A 24167-nucleotide genomic window follows, 5' to 3' on the forward strand; every position below is an offset into this window, starting at 1 on the left:
TTGACTTTTAAAGGATGATCAGTGAGCATTAGGCGGGAAGGGTATGGTATAATGTCTCCTTTATGTCCAAGGACACTATAGTTGCTCATTTTGCGCATGATGACCAGTTGTAGACCTCAGTAGTGTTCTCTAAAGCAAAAAAAAAATGCTTCTCTGATAAGGCCTGAGAGACATGGGAGCAGATTGCTTCTGTGTACACTTTACAGAATAATAGAACTAGCTCCTCCCTTAGGGATAGGACCTAGCCTGCAATGAGTGTTTGGCCCAGTTAATAGTACCAGACATGAGTTCTACTTTGTGTAGTGGGTTTTAAATCCAGTCAGATGGTTGCATGGTTCTCCTATGTGTTGTAATGTACGCATGAGCATATGTTCACATTCCAGTTTCTACTTTCATTCTCAAGTCCCATAGCTGGAGAAGACTAATAGTTGTTTTTCCTATATTATTATTGGGCCTATGTCAATAGCATAGGCCCTACAGCACTGTAAAACCACATAGCACTGTCGTTCTAAGGTTTACATTGCTGTGAGCAGACAACATGATCAATGCAACTCTTAGAAGGGACAACATTTAATTGGGGCTGGCTTACAGTTTCAAGAGTTCAGTACATTATCGCCATAGCAGGGAGCATGACAGCATCTAGGCAGGCATGGAACTAGAAGAGCATAGAGTTATACATCTTGTTCTGAAGGCAAACAGAAGACTGACCTCAGGCAGCTAGGAGGAAGCTCTAAATGCCCACCCCCACCATGACTCACTTTGTCCAATATGGCCATACTTACTCCTACAAGACCATACCTCCAATACTGCCACTCCCTGGGGCAAGTATATTCAATCCACCACTAGTATAAAAGTTAGCCACTACTAATGAAACATGCAGGTTTATATATGCTTGATTTCTAAATTTGCTATGACTCAAGTATATGATGTCTTCAACAATAGTGTTGGCTATCAAGCTCTGGATGTTGACCAAGAGCAATGGCAATAGTCTGTAAATGTGTGTGGGTGGGCAGGAGTTTATGGAAAACCACTGACCAACAATTGCCAAAGAGGAAGCCTACATCTGGTGATAGAATTTGTATTTCATAGAATATGTGTCTAGGAAATTATTGTTACGGTTTTCCTGTTGTAGGTTAACCTCACTTAAGTTCCTTTTACATATGCATATATTTTATAAAATAACTAAATGTGACACTTTCCAAGGTTTTTTTTGTGCTATTTATAACTCCCCACATTCTTCCTTCTACCCTGCACACTCATTTCCTATACCACTTAACACTTCCTGTCCTGTTGTTCCCTCTCCATTGGGCATTCCAATTTAAAGATACATAATCAGAAAGCTCCTAATTGTGACATGTTCAAATATATTTTCATCATATTTTCCATTAGATTTAGGGTATCAGGTCTTATTTTAAGTTCTTGATCCATTTGGAGTTGAGTTTTATACAGGGTGAAAGATAAGGATCTAGTTTCATTCACTTACATGTAGCTACACAGTGGGACCAGCAGCATTTGTTGAACATGGCTTTTTGCAATGGTTTCAACCTTCATAATGACCTTTTAATACAGTTCTTCACGTTGTGGGTTCTACCTGGACCCCCCAACTACAAAATTATTTCATTGCTAAGTCATAAGTGTAAGCTTGCTATTGTTTGAATTCTAATGTAAATATCCTATATAAAGTATATCTCATATGTGAGCATCCCCCCAAGGGGTTGCAACCCACAGGTTGAAAACTGATGCTTTGTGTGTGTGTGTGTGTGTGTGTGTGTGTGTGTGTGTGTGTTGTGTGTTGGGGAGCAGGTATTTTTTGTTTGTTTTGTTTGTTTTGCCTCTTTGTCAAAACTCAGATGCTGATAAGATCGTAAGCTAATATCTGGCTTTTCAAATTTATTCCGTTAGGCATTTTACTGTTCTTATGATATTAACGTGCTGGTTTTACTTTTTACTATAGCCTAAAGTCAACTGGAAATTATTAAAGGTGATGCCTCCTGCAGCGATTTACTGTCTTATTATTTAGGAGAATCTGACTACCCTGCTTATTTGTGGTTTCATATGAGTCTTGAGATTTTTTTTTTCATTCCTACGAAGCTCTGAACTGGAGTTATGACAGGATGGATTTAAACCTGTAGATGATAAGATTTGATAAAACAGTATTAATCATAGATTATGAAAATGAGAGGTCTCTCCATTTTCTGATTTCTTCATTTTTTCTCATTTTTCTTAATGTTTTCATTGTAACAAGTCTTCACTTCCTTAGTTAGATTTATTACAAGATTTTAAGGCTATTCTGAATGATTTGTTTTATTGGTATCTTTGTTGAATTTATTGTTGGTATACAGGAATTCTACTGATTTTAGTGTGATTGTAGTGAATGGATCCATGAGGTATAAGAATTTTCTAATGCTACTGTAGTGGTCTTTATATATGGATCATATCACCTGCAAATGAGAATACTCTGATCGCTTTCTTTCATATTGACATGCCCTGTACCTCTTTCTATTGTCATATTGCTTGGGGTAAGACTTCACATACTAGTTGAATTAGATGAAAAGAATTGACATCCGTGTCTTATTCCTGAATTTAGTGGAAATGCATAGAATTTTTCTCCATTTAGGATACTGTTGGCCACATACATTGCCTTTATAATGTTTAGGTATATGTTCTCCATATCCCAGATTCTCCAGGACTTTTTCATGAATCACTGTGAGATTTTTGCCAAAGAAATTGTCTGCATCTAATGCAATGATCATGTGTTTCCTGTTCTTGGTTTTATGTGGTGAATTTTTTATTCACTTGTATCTGTTGAAACATTCTTGCACCTCTGGAGTCATTATAGTACATGATATTTTTGATATATTCCTGAATTTTATTTGCTAGTATTTTATTGAAAAAAATTTCACTTAAGTGTTCCTTTCTATCTTAGTTTCTTTTCAATGCTGCAAAGAGACAGCATGAAGAAGGGAACTAATAGAAGAAAGAGTTTATTGCAGCTTACAGTTTCAAGGATCATGAGTCTATGATCATTGGGCTGTGGTACATGGCATCAGTTATGTCACCACGTTCCTAGAGAACTAGATGAGAGCTTACATCTTATCTGCAAGTTGGACACAGAGAAAGTGAGAGTTAACTATAAATGTTATTGAATTTGGAAACCTCAAAGCCCAATCCCGTAACACTCCTCCCAAATCCCTATCTTATAAATCTTCCTGAACATTTCCACTAACCAGGAACAAAGATTCATATATGTGAATTTATAGGGGTCACCCATCATTCAAGTCACCATATTCCACTCCCAATTCCTCATAGGTTCTTAAACATAGCATAATAAAAAATGCATTTAGCTCAGCTTCCAAAATCCATTTAGTCTTCCACAGTCTCAACATAGTTTATGCAAAGTGCTTTATGAAACTCCAGCCAGCCCCTTAATTATTCCCCCTATGAAATTACACACAACCAACGTTTAATGGCAAATAATACACATTGTCATTGCAAAGGGAAATTGGAAATGTGGTGAGTCAATTCAAGACAAACACAACAGGGCAAACTCCAAATTCTCTACTTCTGACTAATGACAAAGGGAATAGATGGGTCCACTCTTCTGCCTTTGCTGATTGCAACATAATTCCTAAAACTACGCTGTATCACATAGATTGGAGTGTTTGTGTTTCCATTTTCACTAATTTCTAGGAATTTTAATTTTCCCTTATTTATTTCTCCCTTGACCCTTTCAATAGTGTGTTGTTTGTGTTGCTTAGATTGCATGAGTGTGTATAGTTTCTGTAGTTTCTATTGTGTGATACCAGTTTAATTCCTTTGTGCTCAGATAGAACGCAAGACATTACTTCAACTTTCTTATATTTCCTGAGGGTTATTTTGTGTCCTAATATGTTGTCAGATTTGGAGACAGATTCATGGACTGCTAGAAAATATATGTATAGTTCAATTTAGTTTTTTAGGTCGATTTGATTGATTATGTCATTTAATTCTGTTCTTTCTGTTTTGTTTATTTGCGTATGACCTGTCATGGTTACTAAAACCAAACACAACCTCTATTATAGTTAATCTGTAGTTTTATATCTATCTGATAATATGTATTTTTAAATTTGGGAAGGCTATGTTTAATGTGTATATATTTAGAATTTTAGTATCGTTTGGGAAATTGCAAAGTATGAAGTGACTTTCCTTAAATATTCTGAGCAGGGTTGCCTTGAAATCTATTCTGTCAACTAGATAAATAATTGCATAGAATTGCTATACGTACATGTTTCTTAGTTCTGTTTCCTTAGTATATCCTCTTCCATACTCAGGTTGTATCTCTCATTAAATATTCTGGTTAAATATATGTCTTTTTACTGGGGAATTGAATTTAGTGATATGCAATTATTATTTAAACCTTTGTATTAATTTTTGTCATTTTGTTAATATTTGTGGTTTTCTTAGGCTTCTTTGGATTAACTGTCCTAGTTTTGTTAATTTATTTCTGGTGACTTCTGGTATTTTATCCTTCTCTTCAAACTAAAGTATTCCTTTTAGGATCCTGTATAGAGCTGGCTTACTGGTTATACATATTTTTTAATTTATTTATAATATGCCTTAATCAGCACAGTAGCTGGGCAGGTGCTCACCCTCCATGGTTTTAGAATCTCCTTTCCTAACAATAACCCTGAATTATTACTGACTATGTTGGATCTTGGCTGCTCTTTGTTCCACTTGGACAGTCCTCAGGACCAGTCTCTCCTCTCTCTTAACCCATGGCTGCTGTCCTCCTTCCTCTCTCCTCTCCATCACATCCGTTCTTCCTTTATTCTTTGGCAGCTTCTTCTTCCTTCTTCCCTCCTCATGATCCTCTCTAGCAAAGCCCTCAAAAGCTCACCTCCCCCATCTCTCTGCTGTGCAGCTGTTGGCTGTTGGCTTCTTTATAATCACAGTTAACTGGGAGCAGGGTCAGCTTTTGGGGTTAACCAGTCCTGAGTTCCACAAATTAGCATTAAACACAAGAAGAATTAGGCCACTCCACCACAGGGATTTCTTTTGTTTTGTTTTATTTTAATTTCTGTTTTACCTTTTTACTTTTTATTTTACTTTTGGCTATTTTTTTATTAATTGGTTATTTTATTTATTTATATTTCAAATGTTTTCCCGCTTTCCAGACTCCCCTCATCAAATCTTACATCCCATTTCTGCTCAGCTTTGCCTATGTGACAGTGTTCCCCAACCCACACATATCCATTCCCACCTCACACTTCTAGGATCTCCATTTGGTGGGGAAACAGGCCTCACCATGTGCAAGGGCCTACCACTGCCTTGATGCCAGATAAGTTAATCCTCTGCTACATAGTTAGTTAGACCCATAGACCCATCCTTGTATACACTTTCACTGGCAGTTTAGTCCATAGGAGCTGGAGGATTGGTGACAGAGGATATGGTTAGATATTAAAGACCAATGATTGCTGCTTTTCTTCTTTTTCTGGTTATAGATGAAATTATGTTTGTGTGCTTCTCTTTTTGAAATTGTTGAGAAATGATTAATTTCTTGGTTTTTCTTGGGTATAGTTTAGCTCATTGTCTCGGAGTTTTAGTCCTATTATCCTCTGTTGTGCTTTCTTAGAGAAAAGTATTGTTTAAATTTGGTTTTGCCATGAAATACCTTGGTTTCTCTATATATGGTGATTTAGAATTGTGCTGGGTATAGGAGCCTTGGTCTGCATTACATTGGCCCAAGATTTTCTGGCTTTTAGTGTCTCTATTGAGAAGTCTTGTGTAATTCAGATAGGTCTGAGTTTATTTGTTATTTGATATTTATCCCTTACCCCTTTTAATGTTCTTTCTTGATCTGTGCATTTAGCGTTTTAATTATTATGTGAATGGAGGAATTTTTCTGGTACAATTAGTTTGATGTTCTGTAGGCTTGTTGTACCTTTATGGCCTTTTCTTTCTTTACCTTATGGAAGTTTTCTGCTATGATTTGTTGAAGATGTTTACTGGACCTATGAACTGGAAATCTCAATTCTCTTCTATGTCTCTTATCCTTAGGTTTGGACTTTTAATTGTGTCCTGAAATTCATGTATGTTTGGATTCAATAAACCATACATGTTTATCTGAGATGGGTGTTTTGTGTTTTGTGGGGTGACCTCCTTTACCCCAACTCTTCCATTTAGTAGCACGCTGGATAATGAGACATGGTCAGCAATGGTGACCTCTTGCCATAAACTATATGAAAATAGGGAGGTGAATTTATGTGTGTCAGGTATTAGTAGTCTCCGGTGGTTTTGGCAACAGTTTCAAAAGCCCAGGTTTAATATTCCTTGGGATTCCCATGATGATTCACTCAAACATGACAGAAAACAACCAGAATACACACGAGAGAACTTGATTTATATAATAGACAGAAAATTACTAAGTTAGTTACAAGATATTTGATCACACTGTGATCTCCAAGAATGTATTATTTACTGAAAGACTGTTGTGTGGGATAGCATCACCATGGAACAGACATTTAACCCAAGAGCTCATTGTTTACTGTAAACATGGACTTGTATGGCTCACCCTATCACACACCTTGATTGCAAAGCTAAAAAGTGCATGTAGGTCCAGAGCAGAGCAAGGAACAACTTGAAAGGAAATAAAGGTAACTAAACCAATGGAAAGTCTTTGATTTGAAGGATTTTTAAGAAAGTGTAGAGAGGGAGCAAGAATGCTCTTCTGGGTGTCAGTGAATTAGGAAGGACAGTTGGGAGCTTTACTTGACTCTCTGAGCTGGCAGGTTTTCATCTCAGAATCTGACTCCTGAGACTTCATTGGTAAAATTAACGTCTGGAATTTCATATTGTAAAACAACATATTGGGTCTGCAACTTTTGGCAAGGCCGGTGGACAGAGAGATCACACCTGCTGGGAACAAACTGAAAAGCAATCAGATTTTGGTAAGTCACCTAAGAAGTCCCCAAGGAGAGAGTAATCAATAGGTAGACCCATAGTAGAAGGCTTTATGATCTTGTACAGTGCTACTCTAGGTGCCTTGAAAATAGAAGAAGAAAATGAAAAGCTAAATGACTTCACAGGAATTAGTTCAATTCTGGTTATGATTATTTCATATTGGTATTTTATACTTTATTCTTTTTAACCATAATGGTTTGTCATAAAAGCTCATTGGGAAAGTGGACCTATAAGATGATAGCCTTAGAAGAAAAATAGAGAGACTTATAAAAATAAATAAGAAACTTCTCTTTCCAGTAGCAGCCTGGCAGTTTCAAGCTCAGGGGGCCTCATGTCCAGTCTGGAACCCAGCATGCATTGTTGAGGAGAACCTGACTGCTTAAGGCCCATGCTTCCCATTCATTCTCTTGAAAAGCTGGCATTATTATTTTTAATTTTTATTGGATATTTTATTTCCTTTTCATGTGTTATCCTCTTTCTCAGTTTATATTCTCCATGATACAGAGTCCAACTCACCAGCTTGAGCAGCTGAAGAATAGTGCATCATGGCTAATCCCAGTGAATACTATTTCATCACCAAGATTCTGTGCATCCACAGGGGTCGCATGTCCCATTAAGAACTGCTGGGCGAGATCACTCTCTGGATTCAGAGCTCTATGAACTGCTGAAAACAACAGGCAAGATTGCTTACTGCTATTGGAGACTGGATTCCAGGCAGGGATAACTCTGTAGGTGGTGGCTATTACTGAAGCCTGTACAGCCATGGACCCTGTTATAGATTGCCCAAGCCTACTCTGCTCAGCCAAGGTCACTATGAACAGTCTCGGAGAAAGCTCTGTAAATATTCTCACAAAGATTTTTACAAACAGAGCTTCCAGGTCCTGAAGAATCATGAGCTCTCTGGGCTTAAACAAGAAAAACTGGCCCTCTTCCTGGTACAAAGTGACACTTTTTTCCTGCAAGAGTTACTACAAAGGAGACAGCCATAAACAGATTTGATGAAGTTTCAGCTAGGCAAGAGACCCCAAGTCTGTGAGCACTTCACCCAGGGCAACTGCAATTACCTCAACTGTCTCAGGTCTCATAACCTGAGGGACGGAAAGATGTTGACTGCTGTAACTGAGCATGGGCTGCGTTCTGCTGTGCACTAGAACATCCAGGACATCTGCAACTACAAACACATTAGGAGGAGATCCACTGGCATGAGAGCTCCCCATCCACATCACAGAAGCAGGTCACACAGAGACAGAAGCAAAAGCAGAGACGGCTTCCTTCAAAATAGTCTAGAATTTCTCTCACATATCTCACCTTTGGGATCTGGTCCACATAGCCCAGATGCCACCAGCTGTAAGGATTCCCTGGAGGATGTGTCCGCAAATGTCACCCAGAAGTTCAAGAACCTATGGACTCACAATTGTGCATAGCTTTCCTTGGTGTCACCTAAGGTTGCTGGTGTCTAACGACCCAGTCACATGAGAGCAAGCATGGAGCTTTTTGATATGGGGATCCAGATGGCTTATTTTCAAGGAATCAGACTGACGCTTTGTAAACTCATGCGTCCTCTGCTGACTTTTCTCTTGATGCAGCAAAAAGAAATGAAGCCCTATCTCTGAAAAGAGGCATGCCTTCCAGACACCGCATGGAGGTCAAGAGAAAGAATGAGGATCGAGAGATCGACCACATCCCATTTTAAATAGTGATATTGATGGGTGACAATGGAAGAAACAACAGACTCAGGAATTCTAGGTAAAAGGCCAGAACCAACCATGAAAAGAAGTGATACTACCTAGCAACCATTGGAAGAGTGTGGCTAAGTCACAGGATCCCCCAAAAAATAACTGACAGTGTCCAAGTCATGCATCCCTGCATAGTATCCATGGAGGAAACCCAGCATGGGAAAATACATCTACCCATAATTCCCCGAATGGCTCTCATCAAGTAAGGATGGAGCTCCTAATGTTTATTAAAGTAGTACCACTGGATTTCATGTAAAATCAGCAGTTACTGGAGGGAAAGAAGCAGTCTATTCTGGAGTTCAGTGTGTGAGAAACCAGGTCCAACCTAAGCATGGGGAGACTACTACCCCTGTACAGGGTAGCAACAGGCTGCCTCAGTGGCCTCTATCTTCCTCAAGTCACAGAGTTGCAGCCTCTGGGAGCTCTGGAAAGAACTTCACCCATGCTTCTGTGAGCGCATAAGGATGACATTGGAACCTGCTGAGTGTCTCCTATGCTTTAGGATCTTCTATAGTGCTGCTCTAGATGACTTGGAAACAAAACCAGAAAATGAAAAGCTCAATATCTTTGCTGCAAATACCCCAATATTGATTATGATCATTCACATTAATGTTTGCTATTTCTTTATTCTTCTTAGACATAATGGCTTACTGCACAAGCTCAATATAAAAGTGAATTGATAAGATAAAAGCCCTGAAATAAAATTACAGAGACTTATAAACAACAAGAAGAAAAATATTCAGACATAAGCGGAAGAATTTAGACAAGGGCCTAATACACCACTACATATGGACATTAAATGCGGGTGGCTCAAGATGGTTAGAAAACCAATCTTAGTTTATCCAGTGATGACATACCAGCCTACACTTAGTACTTCCAAGGCTATGGAAAATTTAAATGTAACTTATTAGGCTATATTTTAATAAGCTTAAATATGTCATCCCTTCCTGTAGTATGCATTCATTCTATGTGAAGTAGATGTTAAATTCATGAACAATTCAGAACAGAATTATACCTCAAGACTGGAAAAGTTTGGCAACAGCATTATTGGAAGCTGGTATTTAGTTTCATGGTAAAGATGGTGGAAAGGGGAACCTAGGACTACAAAACAAAACAAAGACACAAAAAATCAGGCAACAGGCAATGATATTTTCTTGATATTTCAGTTTTCTGGCATAATGTTCTCGGGAATAAGAAGTAATGATTTTGGAATTTGCTCGGCGTCTATTGTTATGTCCCTCATTGCATTGCTGACTTTTAATTTATGTATTGGCTCTCTTGTGCATTGTTACTTTGAGGAAGGGGTTGTTACTCTTGTGGATCTTCTCAAAGAAATAAAAAAAGAAAGACCTTGGTTTCCCTGACTCTTTGTATTTTTCTCTTGGTTTCTAAAGGCTTGATTTGAACCCTGAGTTTATTTCCTTCCATCAAATCCTACCAGACTCTCTATGGGATGAGTCTTTGCCTCACCTTGGTACAGCAGCATGTAATAAATGAAGCTTCTGCTGATCCCTGCTGTGGTGTTGCACATCACAATCTCACTGAAAACCATGCATAGCCTCGTTTGAGGCTCTCTTAAGGCAGCCCACTATTTCAGTGTTCCCTGCAAGGTGCCAAGGGATAGTTCTGAATGCACCTCGACAGGTTTCTCTATGGTCTTCTGGGTCATTTGATAAAAGTTTATAGTGAGTTCGAGGATGAACACACACACACACACACACACACACACACACATGCACAAACACGCACACGCACACACACGCACACACACGCACATACACACACACACAGAGAGAGACTTTACTGAAATGTTGCACATTCTTTGCACACCAAGAATAAAGTGAGCATTCCTGAAAATACACCAATAATGGAATGTGGGGAAGCTGGGGCTTAGAGTTACTTAAAAGACCCGATGCACATTCTCCTGTTATTGGAGGAGAAATTTGATAGGCAATGTGGTGCTTTATTTTCTTTCCCTTGGCTGGCAGCCAGGGCTTTGAGTGTGTTTGGCAAGTACTGTAGCACTGAATTAAATCCTAGGGCTGGAACCCTATTAATCGTTTACAACAATTACAGGGCAGGCTGGATGAAGACACTCAGCTCACAATGTGGACACCTCAAGTCAGTCACTGGACAATGGCTGACAGACTTGTCTGAAGACGGGAAATGTTTCTCTCTCTTGGAGGGGAAAGAAGGACCCTACAACTACACTGAACTCTAAGGACAGTCTATTTAGGTAAGGGATGACACCAACTATTTTGTCTCATGTCACACGTGTCAGTAGAAAATATCCAAGGTATTGGATGCCGCTGTTAGCATTAACAGAACAAAGCACATAGTGTTGGGAAGGATAATAAATTATGAGTATGATTAGAAAACCCCAAAACTCTTCCAGGTTCTAAAAGAGCCAAAAATACCACCAAATACAGCATTAATGGGATAGGTTGGTTAGATCTAGTCACTAGTTTCTATTGTGATACCTATGACTCTTTTCCTGTCATGGTAGGCTTATAGTGACTAGAGGACCTAAGCTTGAGAGTAACCAATGCCTCTCTCTTGCTTCTCTAGCTGCTGAGCATTGAAAAGCCCTAATGAGGCAGCATCCATTTGCAGACATACTGGATTATTCTTCTGCACTTTATCTCTCTGAGTCACCTCCACTCTCAGTAAGTCAGTTTAATTCCATAAATTGGAAATGAGTCACACGAAAAAATACTTTCTCAATACAATCACAGATTTCCCATGGAAAAGGGGCAACATGAACTGTCCCACCTAAGTTCTGGGCTTGCACAGACATTCTCTGCAAAAGAAATACGTGTTCACAGCTGCAGTCTGCATTCAGTATGGATGCACTTGAGGTCCTCCCTAAGCTGCATAGATTAAGATAATTATCTTGCTTTCTATCAAAAGAATTCATTATGCCAAGTTGGCCTGTAGAAGGAGGCTAGTCTCTTCTGTATTTTATCAGATGTGCTTAATGTATATAATCATCGATAGTAAGTGAAAGATCTGTTTGGAATTGAAACTGAGTGATGCTGGAGGATGATCCTGAATGCACAATGAGCAGTGGAGGCACCAGAGCCCGGTATGGATGCCTAGCAGCCTACCACATTGAGCAGGCACCGCTCAACCACCTGTACATACACATCTCCTGAGATCTGTCTCCTTAATTGGAGGTGATCATGTCCACCTACTACCGCACATGCCCTGGAAGGACAAAAGCTACCTACAGGAGCTGTGGTGATGACTCACAGGTTAGAGCATCTGCTGCTCTCTCAGAAGAACCACGTGGTCCCTAACAATCATCTACAACGCAGAATGTTATTCCCTCTTTTGGGTCATGGGGGAAATGCACCCAGGAGGGACCCAGACATACAGTTGAAAAGAAAGATCCATTGACTTAAATGATAAAAATAAATATAATCAGCAACAATAAAAAACACAGCATATGAATGATCAAGTGAAACAGCACCTATAAAAACCTATTTCCCAAAATGACGTTGATGGTCATTATCTTTGTGGTTTAATACTAATGCTGTATTGTAAGAAAAACTGAGGCACATGGTTCTCGATTAGGATTATTCTATATTCCTTTGTGAAAGTTGTCATGTTTTTTCTGCAGCTCTACAGCAATGAGTGTAGTTTACTCAATGTCTGGTGCACACAATCAATAAGGAATGTGTGTTGTGGACTGATAAAAACTAGGAGGAGCAGAAGACATGACAGCATGGATAGAGTATGGCAGTGATTACATCATAAAGTGTGTGTCCATAAAAAAAAAAGTCACAGTATCCCCACAAAAGACACTATAACCCTGTGTACCCCTTGGTGGCTTTGAATTCACTGTTTAGCCCATGTTCCCTCGCACATGCAAAGATCCAATTCTAGATGTCAGTTCTAAGGCTACAAGAGGGGAAAGGACTATTGAATAACGAAGGTGGTCTTAAGAGTCAAGAGTTACAAATCAATTTTTATTCATAAGGAACACAATTAACAAAAAACAGTCTTTAATGAACAGCTAAAGTGTTATAAAAAATGAAAAAAAGTAACAGGAATATATAACTATGAAACAACAAAAAGCAAACTTCAATGAAAATCATAACCAAAAATATTTATTCATAAGGAATACAGTTAACAAAAAACAGTCTTTAATGAACAACTAAAGTGGTATAAAAAAATGAAAAAAAGTAACAGGAATATATAACTATGAAACAACAAAAAGCAAACTTCAATGAAAATCATAACCAAAAATATTTCTTAACAATGTTTTCTTAATGAACGTTTAGAAGCACAGTTGTACTGCTGTTTCTGTTGTAGGACACGAGATGTCAAGGAAGTCCCCTCAGTTGTCTCTCAAACGGTGTTGTGGATATGAGAAAGGGATGAAGAACCTCAGTCAGACAGGCTGGCATACTGATAGATAAATTTAGGGTCTCTAACCATTGAAAAAATTAACTGAGATGAGGAACATTCACCCAAAAAAAGTCTTTGGCACTTGAGGATGGTCGTCAGCAGGGAACTCCTGAGAAACAAACTCATTCTTCAGGTGGCTGTCTTCCTGGGATACGTCCTATCCCATCTCTCCTGCATGTCTGAGACCTGGGAGAAGGAGGCAGCTATTAAGACACTGATTTGGTGGGGACACGCTTACCAGCTGTCAAGTTGCTGCCTTCTCTCCCTTCAGCTGCATTAGGCAGAAAACATTGATCTTTTAAGTGAAATCATTGCTAATATCTCTGCAGCCTGGGGAAAATCACCAGCAACCCTGACAGTAATGTGGGATAACAAGCTGCTACTCAGACTTCTACCAGTGCAAACCAAGAACGGGGAAACAGGAAGAGAACTAATTGGGTTGCAGGAAGAAAGGAGAAGGGCACAGGATACCCAGATCAAGGCCAATGACAAGGACTCATTTGCCATTTGCACTTGGTTCTTATCCCTGCAAGGTGCTTCCAACCATCACATGACCCCTGTATGACCTTTGTCACACGACCAAGAACTCTGTTCAAAACTCTTCATAGCATCCAATCTATCACAGGGAGATGCAGTAATGTGATATGTTATTCCTCTGTCACCATTTCTGGACTGCAGTTTCAAAAAGAGCAGAAAAGTATACTTGCCAATAATTCAGTTTCTGAAAAGTGGTTAACTTCCCAGAATACTTGTGCATAGACAGAGCAATGAATAACTGTATCACAGGAGGTGGTTGACTGATTGGGTGTGGGGAGATTAGAAAGATGATAGGGGAAAGCAAAGATGTATCAGATAGGCAAATGGTATCAGACATTGTTAATCTGACTCAGCTGCTTGTTCCTACCAAATTTTGCTGGGTCTGGAGGATGCTGGTCTTCTCCTGTTCGTCTTCATCATTCGGGTTCAACTCAAACAAATATCGCTGTAACTCCTTGCTCTCCTGCTTCAATGTGACCAACTTCTTCTTCATACATGCCTGGTCCATCAGGAGCCGGCTCTGCAGGTTGCTGGAAACACACTCTGCATAGTAAGATCCTGAAGCCTCTTCCTCCCATTCCAACTGCCAAATCCCACAGACTCCACCAGGACCCAGATACCCATAAAGACTTCACAGGATACATCTCCATACACATACAAGGCTGCTGCTGCTGCTGCACAAACAGCAAACGGCCAATCCAGGGAAGAATACATTGTTTCTGTGACCCAAGCACCAATAAGAGTCCATGTCTCTCCAAAAGAACAAGGGATCTACAAGTATCCATGAAAGCCCAATGCGTGGGGGCAACATCTATTAGTAGCAGGCAAAGAACCACAAAGGAGGACAGTAGAACCAAGGGAAGGTCATGCTAACCATGTGGTCCACACATTGAGCTTTGTTAAACCTGGTACGACCCCAGAGGCCCAGGTCTGCCTAATAACACTCTGATGCCTGAATCAGTATAGTTATATCCAGAGTTTTCTAAAGATGCATAGACACTGTGCTGATAAGTAACAGTCTCTTATGGAACTGAAACTGAGTCCAAAAGACCCTCGGCACAGTGATATTTAAACAAGAGAAGTAATGGAACCAGAGCTGCAGAATCTCCAATCCAGAACAAAGAAAGGCAGAAATGGCCATTCCCCAAGTGATGGCCCTTCTGACCAGTACTTACCGATAGAAGTTAATCTCCTTCTTGAGCTCCTGAAATTTCTCACGATGTTCAGTGTTCTTTATGTCTAAGTTGTGCAGTAATGACATGACCTCTTTCTCCTTTATCTTCAAGTTTTCATAAAATGGATTTGGCCTGAAGTAGGGGCTGGCCCCAGGAAGAGAGAACCCAATGAACATCGGCGTTTAGGATTATAGGAACTCAGGCTGAGTCCTGTACTAACCCAGCCCTGGAAGGACACTTTCTGAATTCTTTCTGGGATCTTCTTCAGGTTCAGAAACTTGTAATTCTGCGCCCAGGACAACAGAAGCTAAGCACCCAGATAAAGGGTTCCCTGTCTCACTTTTTTCAATCAGGAGGGCTGGATCTGCATTCATACCTGTTATGCCATCAGGAGCCTAGGCCACAGCTCTTATGCCAACACACAAACACACACACACACACACACACACGCACGCACGCATGCACGCATGCACGCACGCATGCACACTCACGCACGCACAGAAACCTATGATTTCATTTTTCCTGTTTTGACAACTGGAATGCTACAAGCTGAATAACTAATATTCTAGAGGCAGACAGTACACATAATTCTGGAGATGAGACCAGATATTGCCACAAACTTATAATCTGCCCAAGGCATACAAATGTACAGACAAATGTAACCACATAGGCAAAGATCTGTACTGTTGAAAGTGGGGCTTCCAAAATAAAACACTCACATCTCCATGAACCTGTTATACAGGTAAATCCTGAGGCCAAAAAACAGACCCCTAAATTCCAAGTGTGGAGGGACATAGAAACATGTAAACGTTGTGCATATTCAGGGGTTGAGGATTTAGCTCAGTGGTAGAGCGCTTGCCTAGGAAGCTCAAGGCCCTGGGTTCGGTCCCCAGCTCCGAAAAAAAAAAAAAAAAAAAGAAAGAAGAAGAAGAAGAAAAGAAAAGTTGTGCATATTCGTTCAAACAAGTGCACACACAGACGCACAAGCTGGGACACACCCACAAGAAAAGAAAAGTAAACAGACTCAGAGAATGAGAAAGAGAGATAAATATGGAAACAGTGAGCACAGTGAGAATCAGTAGAAATGCATGCACCATTACTGTCTCAGAGTGTAAGGTACACAGACAAGAAGGAACAGGCCTGAGTCTCGGGCCTTCTAGTTAAGCATTGATATGAACAATGTGGGACCTGTCACCTCAGGCTGCTCCCAGGAGATGCCAGCATTCAGTCACCTTCCTAGCAAGTACAAAGACTCTCCACAAACTCACAGCACCTAGAACCTGGCAAAGCTACCACCTGTCGAGGGCTTTCCAAGTATACACTGGGAACTCATGCTCCAGTGACTTTATCCCTGAATTCTTCACTCAGATCACAAGTTCAGATTTTCAACTGGAGGAACCAGAGAGTCCATTTCCAAACTCACTCCTCACTAAGGGTCACGTTCTCAATCTCCTCTATACGGGAGACGAGGTTTAGGACAAGGTCTTTCGGGAGGCACAGCATTCTAGAGCCCACCACCTTAATAGGATAAGATGAGAGTGATACTACACAGCGGTGAATGACACAAGAGCGTTGGAGCAATGCATACCTCTTGTTCATGGATACATCTGTCACATAAAGGAGGCGATCATTCAGCTCATTTCTCTCCTGGGTAGTTAGCTCGAGCTCTCTAATCAGCCTCTCCTCTTCCTCGTTGCCCTGCACCTTGTTTAGGACAGTTTCGGGGGATGACGTCTGTCTGCAGGCCTCTGTAGGTAGAAGAACATAAGTGAACCTGCATGGGGAGAATGCATAGAGCATACACAGACCACCCTGAGGCCCAAACAGGAGAACATGCCTGGAAGCCAGTGTTGCTGCAAGGAGTTTGGTCTATGCTTAAAAGGCCTCCTAAGTGGATCTCAGTTCCCCCACTACTATATAGAGACCAAGAGATGTAAGCAGCCACGTGTTCCCTATGCCCGCCGACACAGGCTTACAAGTACCAGAGAGATGGCTTCTCCAGGATTATTATCAGGTACGCAGGCTACAACCTGGTTTCAGGACCCTCACCCCTCTGGTTTCAGAAGTCAGATCATCAATTCAGCATCCACAATGACTTGATTGATCAGGGATACTCAGATATCCTACACTGTTACTCTAGTCCAATAACTTTGGATTAAAAAGTCATGCAGGGGGAGGACATGGTCAACAGACTTATTAATTCCCCCTACTGAAATGACAAATGCCCCAGAAGTGCCAATAGGTTACAGGCTCTTTCTCTACCTGCTCCAAATAGTTTGGCTACTGTAAAAAAATATCTGCCACACAGAACCTCTAATATATGAAGGGAAGGCTGGCCCTGCCAGCCAGAGGTAGTCAGAGCAGTTCTAAGAAGATAAGGTCATGACCAGGAGCACCATTCTCTCCCTGTTGCTACTGTCAGATAGCCACTCAATTTAAAGAAGCAATGACAGTGAAGTACATTGATGCCCTGTTTAATTCAGAAAAGTTATAGCCTCCATGACTCCTGATGGTGTTATTATACCAATTTAACATACCGAATGCACTGTAAAAGTAAAGGCTAGAAGTTCACAGAATGATAGCATAGGCATTATCATATCCTCCATTTGGGTATGGAGAAACTAGTGATGTGAAAACCTCGACTTTCAGGAATTGTGATAATCATGGAATTCAATATCTTTGGAGATGTTCCAGTGGTTGTGGCCCATTGCTATAAAGGCCAGCTGTAGCTCCCCACACACACCCCTGACAGGAAGCTCAACATACACTGCCCAGAACTTACTCCACATTCCACATGACCACGTCCTGTGTCCATCATTACTTTTAGGTTTCGTTTGCTTCACTCTAGACTCTTCTCCATCAAAATCAACTCTCCCAGAGCGCCCGCGAAGACGGGCAAACATGCCTGTGGATATATCCTTTGGACACTAAGAGAGAAAAATAGGGAACTGGTTGTCACTACAACACTGGTGACATCACAGGGATTCCAAGGTCTCTCTAGGAGACAATAGAATGTCCACGAAGGGACTGCTGATGTCACGGAGAACAGACTTTGCCTCCCTGCTAATGTTCTCCCTGTACTGAGCAAAAGCTGATGTGCCCTTTTCAGGAGACTTCCCTGTGGCATAGCCACTGAGCACCACATGCTTCCAAAGCCAAATTTGGCTCTAGGCTTGATTGGAAAAACCTAAGTCATTGCTATGTATCTAAATGAGTGCTTCCTCCCAATCCCTGCACAGAAATGTTTCATCCTACCTCAAATTCTCCTCACTCAGCAATATTACCCATTAAAAATTACTGAGAAATCACACCAGTTTACATAAGTAGCCAAAGAGGTCTCCTGTCTCATCATGTGCAGGTGCATGAAATCACACCCAGAAATAGCCTGCAGGGTAGGTTGCAATGTGGGTGTGTGTTATGGGTACAACCTGAAGCTTTGTGCCTAACATTTGACAGTTGCCACCAGATTCCTTAGGAGAAAGAATTGCATTCATTATGGTCCTGGCAACAATGTGGTGATCTGTTAGCAGAGGAAACTGAAATATTGGATCCACCAGTGAATGCACCCTCAGGCTGAGTGTGGGGCTCTCCTCTTTGCACTTAAGTTACCAAAGCAGGATTGCTTACAGGCCTCTCTAAGCTCTAACACGCAATTCTATCTGAAAAACAAAATAGTCAGCAGATGTGTGGGGTGCAGCCAAAGGGGTAGGACAAGCCTAGAGACATGACTCAGTGGACAGAGTAAGAAACAAGCATCTTCCCTTCTGGTTCATGGATCACCCCACAAAACACAAATCATCTATTGTCATAAAAAAAAGAACAAGTTATTTTATTGAATGCACACACTAATACTGATTGATCAGAGGCATAGCTCAGATTTTGGGGGCATAGCCATGACTTGAACTATCTTCCTGACAACTCATAAAGCAAAATAAATAAATAAATACATAAGAAAGAAAGAAACAGGAACAAAGAAAGAAAGAAGAAAAAAAGAAAGAAAGACAGACAGACAGAGAGAAAGGAAGGAAGGAAGGAAGGAAGGAAGGATGGACGGACAGACGGAAGGACAGAAGGAAGAAAAGAAAAAAAACAAAAAGCACAAGCTTCTCATATGAAGTTACAGGAATAGTGGCCCAGTGGTCAGTTCTCCTTAGGACATTTTAGATATGACAATGCATAGTGACCCTTCATTTGATGGGTCCTATATAAAGCTTTGTGCAATATTGTCGTTTTAACAAACCCCATCCAGAACATACATAACGACACAGGATATGATTGCCATGTCCTTGCTGTGTATCGAGTTAATTTTCTGTGTCCTTGATTGTCAGGCATATTACAGCAACGATCTGAAATGGCTGGTAGACTTGGGAGAAAGTGGATAAAGTTATAGCTGTGGGTTACACACCTCAATTGTGAATGGCTAAGAATGTCCTCACAGTCCTTGGAGGCCCCTCCTGTAAGACTATCCTTTGGAAAGTGGAAGCAGGTTTATCTGAGCTCAAAATGAACCTGGCGAGCATGGAAGAGGACAACATGGGATAATTGAGACCCTGTCTAAAACCAGCACTGAAACCCACCCTTCATTCAAAGCATCATCTACCAATTCTGGAATTTTGACGATTCTCTGCCGACCAGTCTTTCATTCTGGAATGGTAGAGAAGAACTGGAAATGATCTTTCTATTCTAAGGACCTCGATCTGTCTTTCTTAGGTCCACGTTAAGAACAAATGAAATGGTTATCACCATCTGAACAACTTAATATTATCTACTCAGCATTTCTAGCCTAATACTGTGCCTACGGCAATCTCAAGCTTCCCTGAGTGCTGCTGCCCCAGCAAGAAGAATGAGGTACTGAGGTCAAACCCCAGTGAACCTTTCAAGGGGTTAGAAGAAAGCCATCAGAGATACTCCACTTCTTTGTCCTTAGATTAAATCAAGATGATACAATGTGAATCTAGTGGGCTATTTAACCAGACATCTTTCTGGCAACACAATCTATCTGAGTTCATTGCTTGGTAGGATTCATGCCCCACCATCCTAGATGTTTCTTGATACATGGCTGCCAAGGTCCAGGTTTCCTGAGTTTTGTTCTTTATAGAATTGGGTGTAGTCAATCATTGTTGCCCTGTGTAAGAAATGACAAATACCTATAACAACTGACCACACTGTTCTTGTGTGTACAAGTACAGTAGTGGGAAACCCAGCATAACTGAGGAGTGGGAAAGCAGCACTGTGTCCTGGTCTTTCTGTGCAATATCTGGCTCACAGGCGGCTGGGGGCAAACCTTGAGTTCCTCTGTAGAAACAGAGTGAGGTTGAATGGGCACTGAGCCGGCTGAGCAACACAGCTGAGGCAACTCAATTCCAGCAACAAACACATTATTGGTTTCCCATCTCAACACCTCATTTCATGGTCTTGTCCCCATACCTAGCTTAACCACAGCAATTTTCGTACGTGCCAGCCTGCTATTTCATATTGTTGCTGTAATACGCCTCCACATCATAGATTCTAAAAAAGAAAAAACAATAAACCTGACACTGAACAGGGTGATTCTTGTCAGCGTCCTGTGCATTTGGGGCCCAGGTACGTTCGCAAATAACCAGGACACAGGGGATGCAGAGCAAAGGCAGATGCAACTGCATGCAGTTGCAAGTTTATTAATCCTTATGTAGACATGAATATGAATTACCTCACTTTTCCTTTTGGCAAGATATAATAAGATCGTTATTCCCATGATACCAGGAACAACCGAAGCAAGACTAAGCAAAGCAATAAGACTAAGCAAAGGCTTCTTCTTAAAATATCTGTATAGCAAATACCTCCCTTCCTCATATCACAATATACTTGTCATAACCCAGAGAGCATGAGAGCCGTTTCCACAAAAATGGGACATAGTACAACGGAGTGTAAGGTAAAGTGAGAAAAAATATTTTCTTCTCAAGGGCAGCATTCCAGCCCCTGCTTGCAACTGTCACCAGTCTTTACTTGATCCTGTCTGGGAACTGTATCTCAATGACTCCACAATTTCTTTCTTTGTTCTTTTGTTTTAAAAGTAACACTTTCTATAACATAGCTAATCAGGGTGTATTCTATTAAACCAAATAAGTTTTCATAATATCATATTTGAGTATTACTACTTTAAGTTTCATTACTAAACAGGCTTATATTTAAATGTTCTGTATAAGTAAAACAAATCCATTAACAAAATAAATTCCAACCTATTAAAAAACAAATATGGCATAGGGAATACAGTAGTAAATTTACCTTTCATAAATGTGATAAAATTATACTGTTTGAGAGGCAAATTAGCAAGTTGAAGTCGTGAAAGTCTTCCATTATAAGGACAACTTCTTTTTTGTGCCAGTCTTCACCAATGAGTTTTGTCTGAAGAGATGTTTTAATTATCAGAAATGTCAACCATCTCCTATTCCATCAGCAAGGATCATTAAAGGCTAACTCAATCATCTATTCTTTCTCTCAGTGCACCAAGGACATTTGACAAATCACATGATGGAGAACATTTCATTCTGAACACGTATTAATAAAGGCCCTTAAGGGACTAATTTATCATTTGCTTGAATAAATACAAATCTTTGCAATTTTTCCAAATGAATGGATGATATTTTAAGCCTATATAAGTAAATTGAGCACAAATAGGCTATACTGGCTCACTAACAAATGTAATGTTATTCCAACTTTGGTTTATAAACCATGCTGTCAATTGCTGAAGACGAGTCCTGGAGCCTGTAATATTTATTCCTGGTAATAGCCAATTTTGATAACCCATTTGTAGGCCTGGTCTCTGTCCTAAACACAAAGGCATCTTTGACCGACATAAGTAAAATCATACAAAGCTCCATCATGTCTATTCCAATAACTCAAATTATTCCAAGGAGATGATAATATGGTATATAAAACCACATCTGTTTCCCCTGCAAGTAGCAGGCTCAAATAAAGGTGGATAAGGAATATAAGCCCAATAACTCATTGGCCTTATAGAAGATACTGTGAGTAAAAGTATACATTGCTGTAAAATAAGCCCCTGTCCATAAGCCTCCTCATCCCCTCCCCATCCCATATGGCTGTCCCCCATTCACCCCTTAACCCCCATATTCCCTGCATTGGGGGTCCAACCTTGGCAGAACCAGGGGCTTCCCCTTCTTGTTGGTGCCCCAACAAGTCTATTCTCTGGTACATATGCAATTAGAGCCCTGGGTCAGTTCATGTATAGTCTTTGGGTAGTGTTTTAGTACCTGGAAGCTCTGGTTGTTTGGCATTGTTGTTCTTTTGGGGTTGCAACCCGTTCAGTTCTTTCAATCCTTCCTCTAATTCCCCCAAAGGGGGTCCTATTCTCAGTTCAGTGGTTTGCTGCTAGCATTGACCTCTGAATTGGACATGCTCTGGATGTGTCTCTCAGGAGAGATCTATATCTGGTCCCTTTCAGCTTGCACTTTTTAACTTCAGCAAAGTGTCAGGGTATAAAATTAACTCAAACAAATCAGTAGACTTCCTCTACTCAATGTAGCTGGGTTAACTGGATTCCTGTGAGGGTAGGGTGCAGTTCTTATCAGACCGTGCTTGGATCCATCTCCTGGGTAACCAGAATTGTCTCCCGTCCCGTAATCAGACAAACCCTATCCCCTCCCTAAATACAGTAATGTCCCTTCCTGCCATTCAGCATCTCGGGCAATTTTTATCCATACTGGCTGTTTCATGCCTTCAGGGGGAAGTTCAATAAAGTGTCTATCTGATCTTGATAAAATTTCACCTTGTGGTAAATTAAGAAAATTAATAACAAATAATGTTTGTGCCAATATAACTCTGGAATTAGTCTGTAAACTCCATTCAAGCTGTGTAAGGTCATCTCTTTTCCTCATTTTTAAATTTTTTAATTTGTGTTTCAAGGTATGGTGTGCTCTTTTAACTACAGCTTGTCCTTGGGGATTATATTCTGTACCAGTAATGTGTATAATATGATATTGTTGACAAAATTGTTTAAATTAGTAAGAAATATATGCTGGTCCGTTATCAGTTTTCATTTTAGATGTTAGTCCCATAACAGCAAAAGTTTCCAATAGATGTTGTATAACATGAGCAGTGTGTTCTCCCGGCAATGGTGTAACCCATACAAATTTTCAAAAAGTATCTATGCTTACATGTACATATGAAAAGAAACCATCCTCAGAAATATGAGTTACATCCATCTGCCACGATTTATTAGGTTCTATTCCCCTGATATTAATTTCAGATGGAATACATTTTATATGTAAAGATTTACAAATAGGACAGTTAGCAATAATTTGTTTGGTGTGAGAATAGGGAATCATATTTAATATGTAAGTATCCTGCATTGGCATGATTATGACTCTATTCTTCTTCTGGGCTAGCAAATGCCACTAATTGATCTACCATATGATTGCCATGTGTTAAAGATGCTGGCAATCTTGAATGTAATCTAATATGTGTAATAAATATTCTAGAATTTCAGAATAACAATAGTCCTTTAATATGTGAAAATAACATTTAATATAGGCTTAGATGTAGAAACAACAGCAGTTGCAATATTCTGTACTATTCCTACAAGATAAGCTGAATCAGCTATAATATTTGCATCATGAGTAAAATCCTGTATTACATTAATTACTGTTAATAATTCATTTTGTTGTACTGACCCAAAAGAAGATTCCTGTACCCAAAATTTATCTTTGATCCAATAAGCAACATCAGTAAACACAATAATGGTGGATGGTAATTCAGTACATTTATATTTGGCAAAACTGGAGAAGGTACCTCATTATCTAGACTATATTAGTCTAAAATTTTGTACCTACATCACTTTCTATCAGCATTTAAGCTTTTATAACCTCTATCTATCATAACTTGCATTTATTAGCCATAATACATCTTCTGAGACCAAAAGTACTTTCGTTCATTCTAGACAATTTAAGGGTTTATGTCTTTCATCTTTATAATTTTACAGCTCTTTTTGTGAAAAGCTTTTTTTTTTTTTTTTTTTTTTTTTTTTTTTTTGGCTTCCATCAAAAGATTATTTTTGCTCTGATCTGGAGAAGGATGCAAGGGTGGAGTGCAGACATGAGGGGAGTGTATGTGAATGGAGTTGAGCTGCAGGATGTGATATTCACAAAGAACAAATAAGTTACAAAACAAGAAATGAGCACAGTGGGGATAAAGCAGCGAATGCTTGGCATGGAGAGGTTTTGCAGTGGACTGGGCATTTGTTTGTGTGGGGGGGGAGTGGGGTGCGGGTGCGGTTCTGGAGTGGGTAAGGATGGTGTCTGTTCTGCTCCTTCCAGGGAAACTCCTCGGTCCTCTCCCCTCCCTCCCCTGCTCTGCCTCCACCTCCAAC

At 40.1% G+C, this 24167-nt stretch overlaps 1 protein-coding gene and 1 pseudogene across 1 annotated transcript; one reads left to right on the forward strand and one right to left on the reverse strand.

The window, feature by feature from the left end:
- The first annotated feature begins 7484 nt into the window (after positions 1-7484).
- Positions 7485-9137, forward strand: LOC116886608 (annotated as a pseudogene).
- A 4837-nt stretch (positions 9138-13974) lies between these two features.
- LOC116886609 (disks large homolog 5-like) lies at positions 13975-17703 on the reverse strand. Its single transcript, XM_032888119.1, has 4 exons — positions 17583-17703; positions 16389-16548; positions 14801-14944; positions 13975-14155 (listed from the first exon to the last, which is right to left on the reverse strand). Exons 1-4 carry the CDS (start codon positions 17701-17703, stop codon positions 13975-13977), a joined length of 606 nt encoding a protein of 201 aa, XP_032744010.1.
- Positions 17704-24167: the final 6464 nt, after the last annotated feature.

Source organism: Rattus rattus, chromosome 17 (genome assembly GCF_011064425.1).
Source record: "Rattus rattus isolate New Zealand chromosome 17, Rrattus_CSIRO_v1, whole genome shotgun sequence".
Lineage (NCBI taxonomy): Eukaryota > Metazoa > Chordata > Mammalia > Rodentia > Muridae > Rattus > Rattus rattus.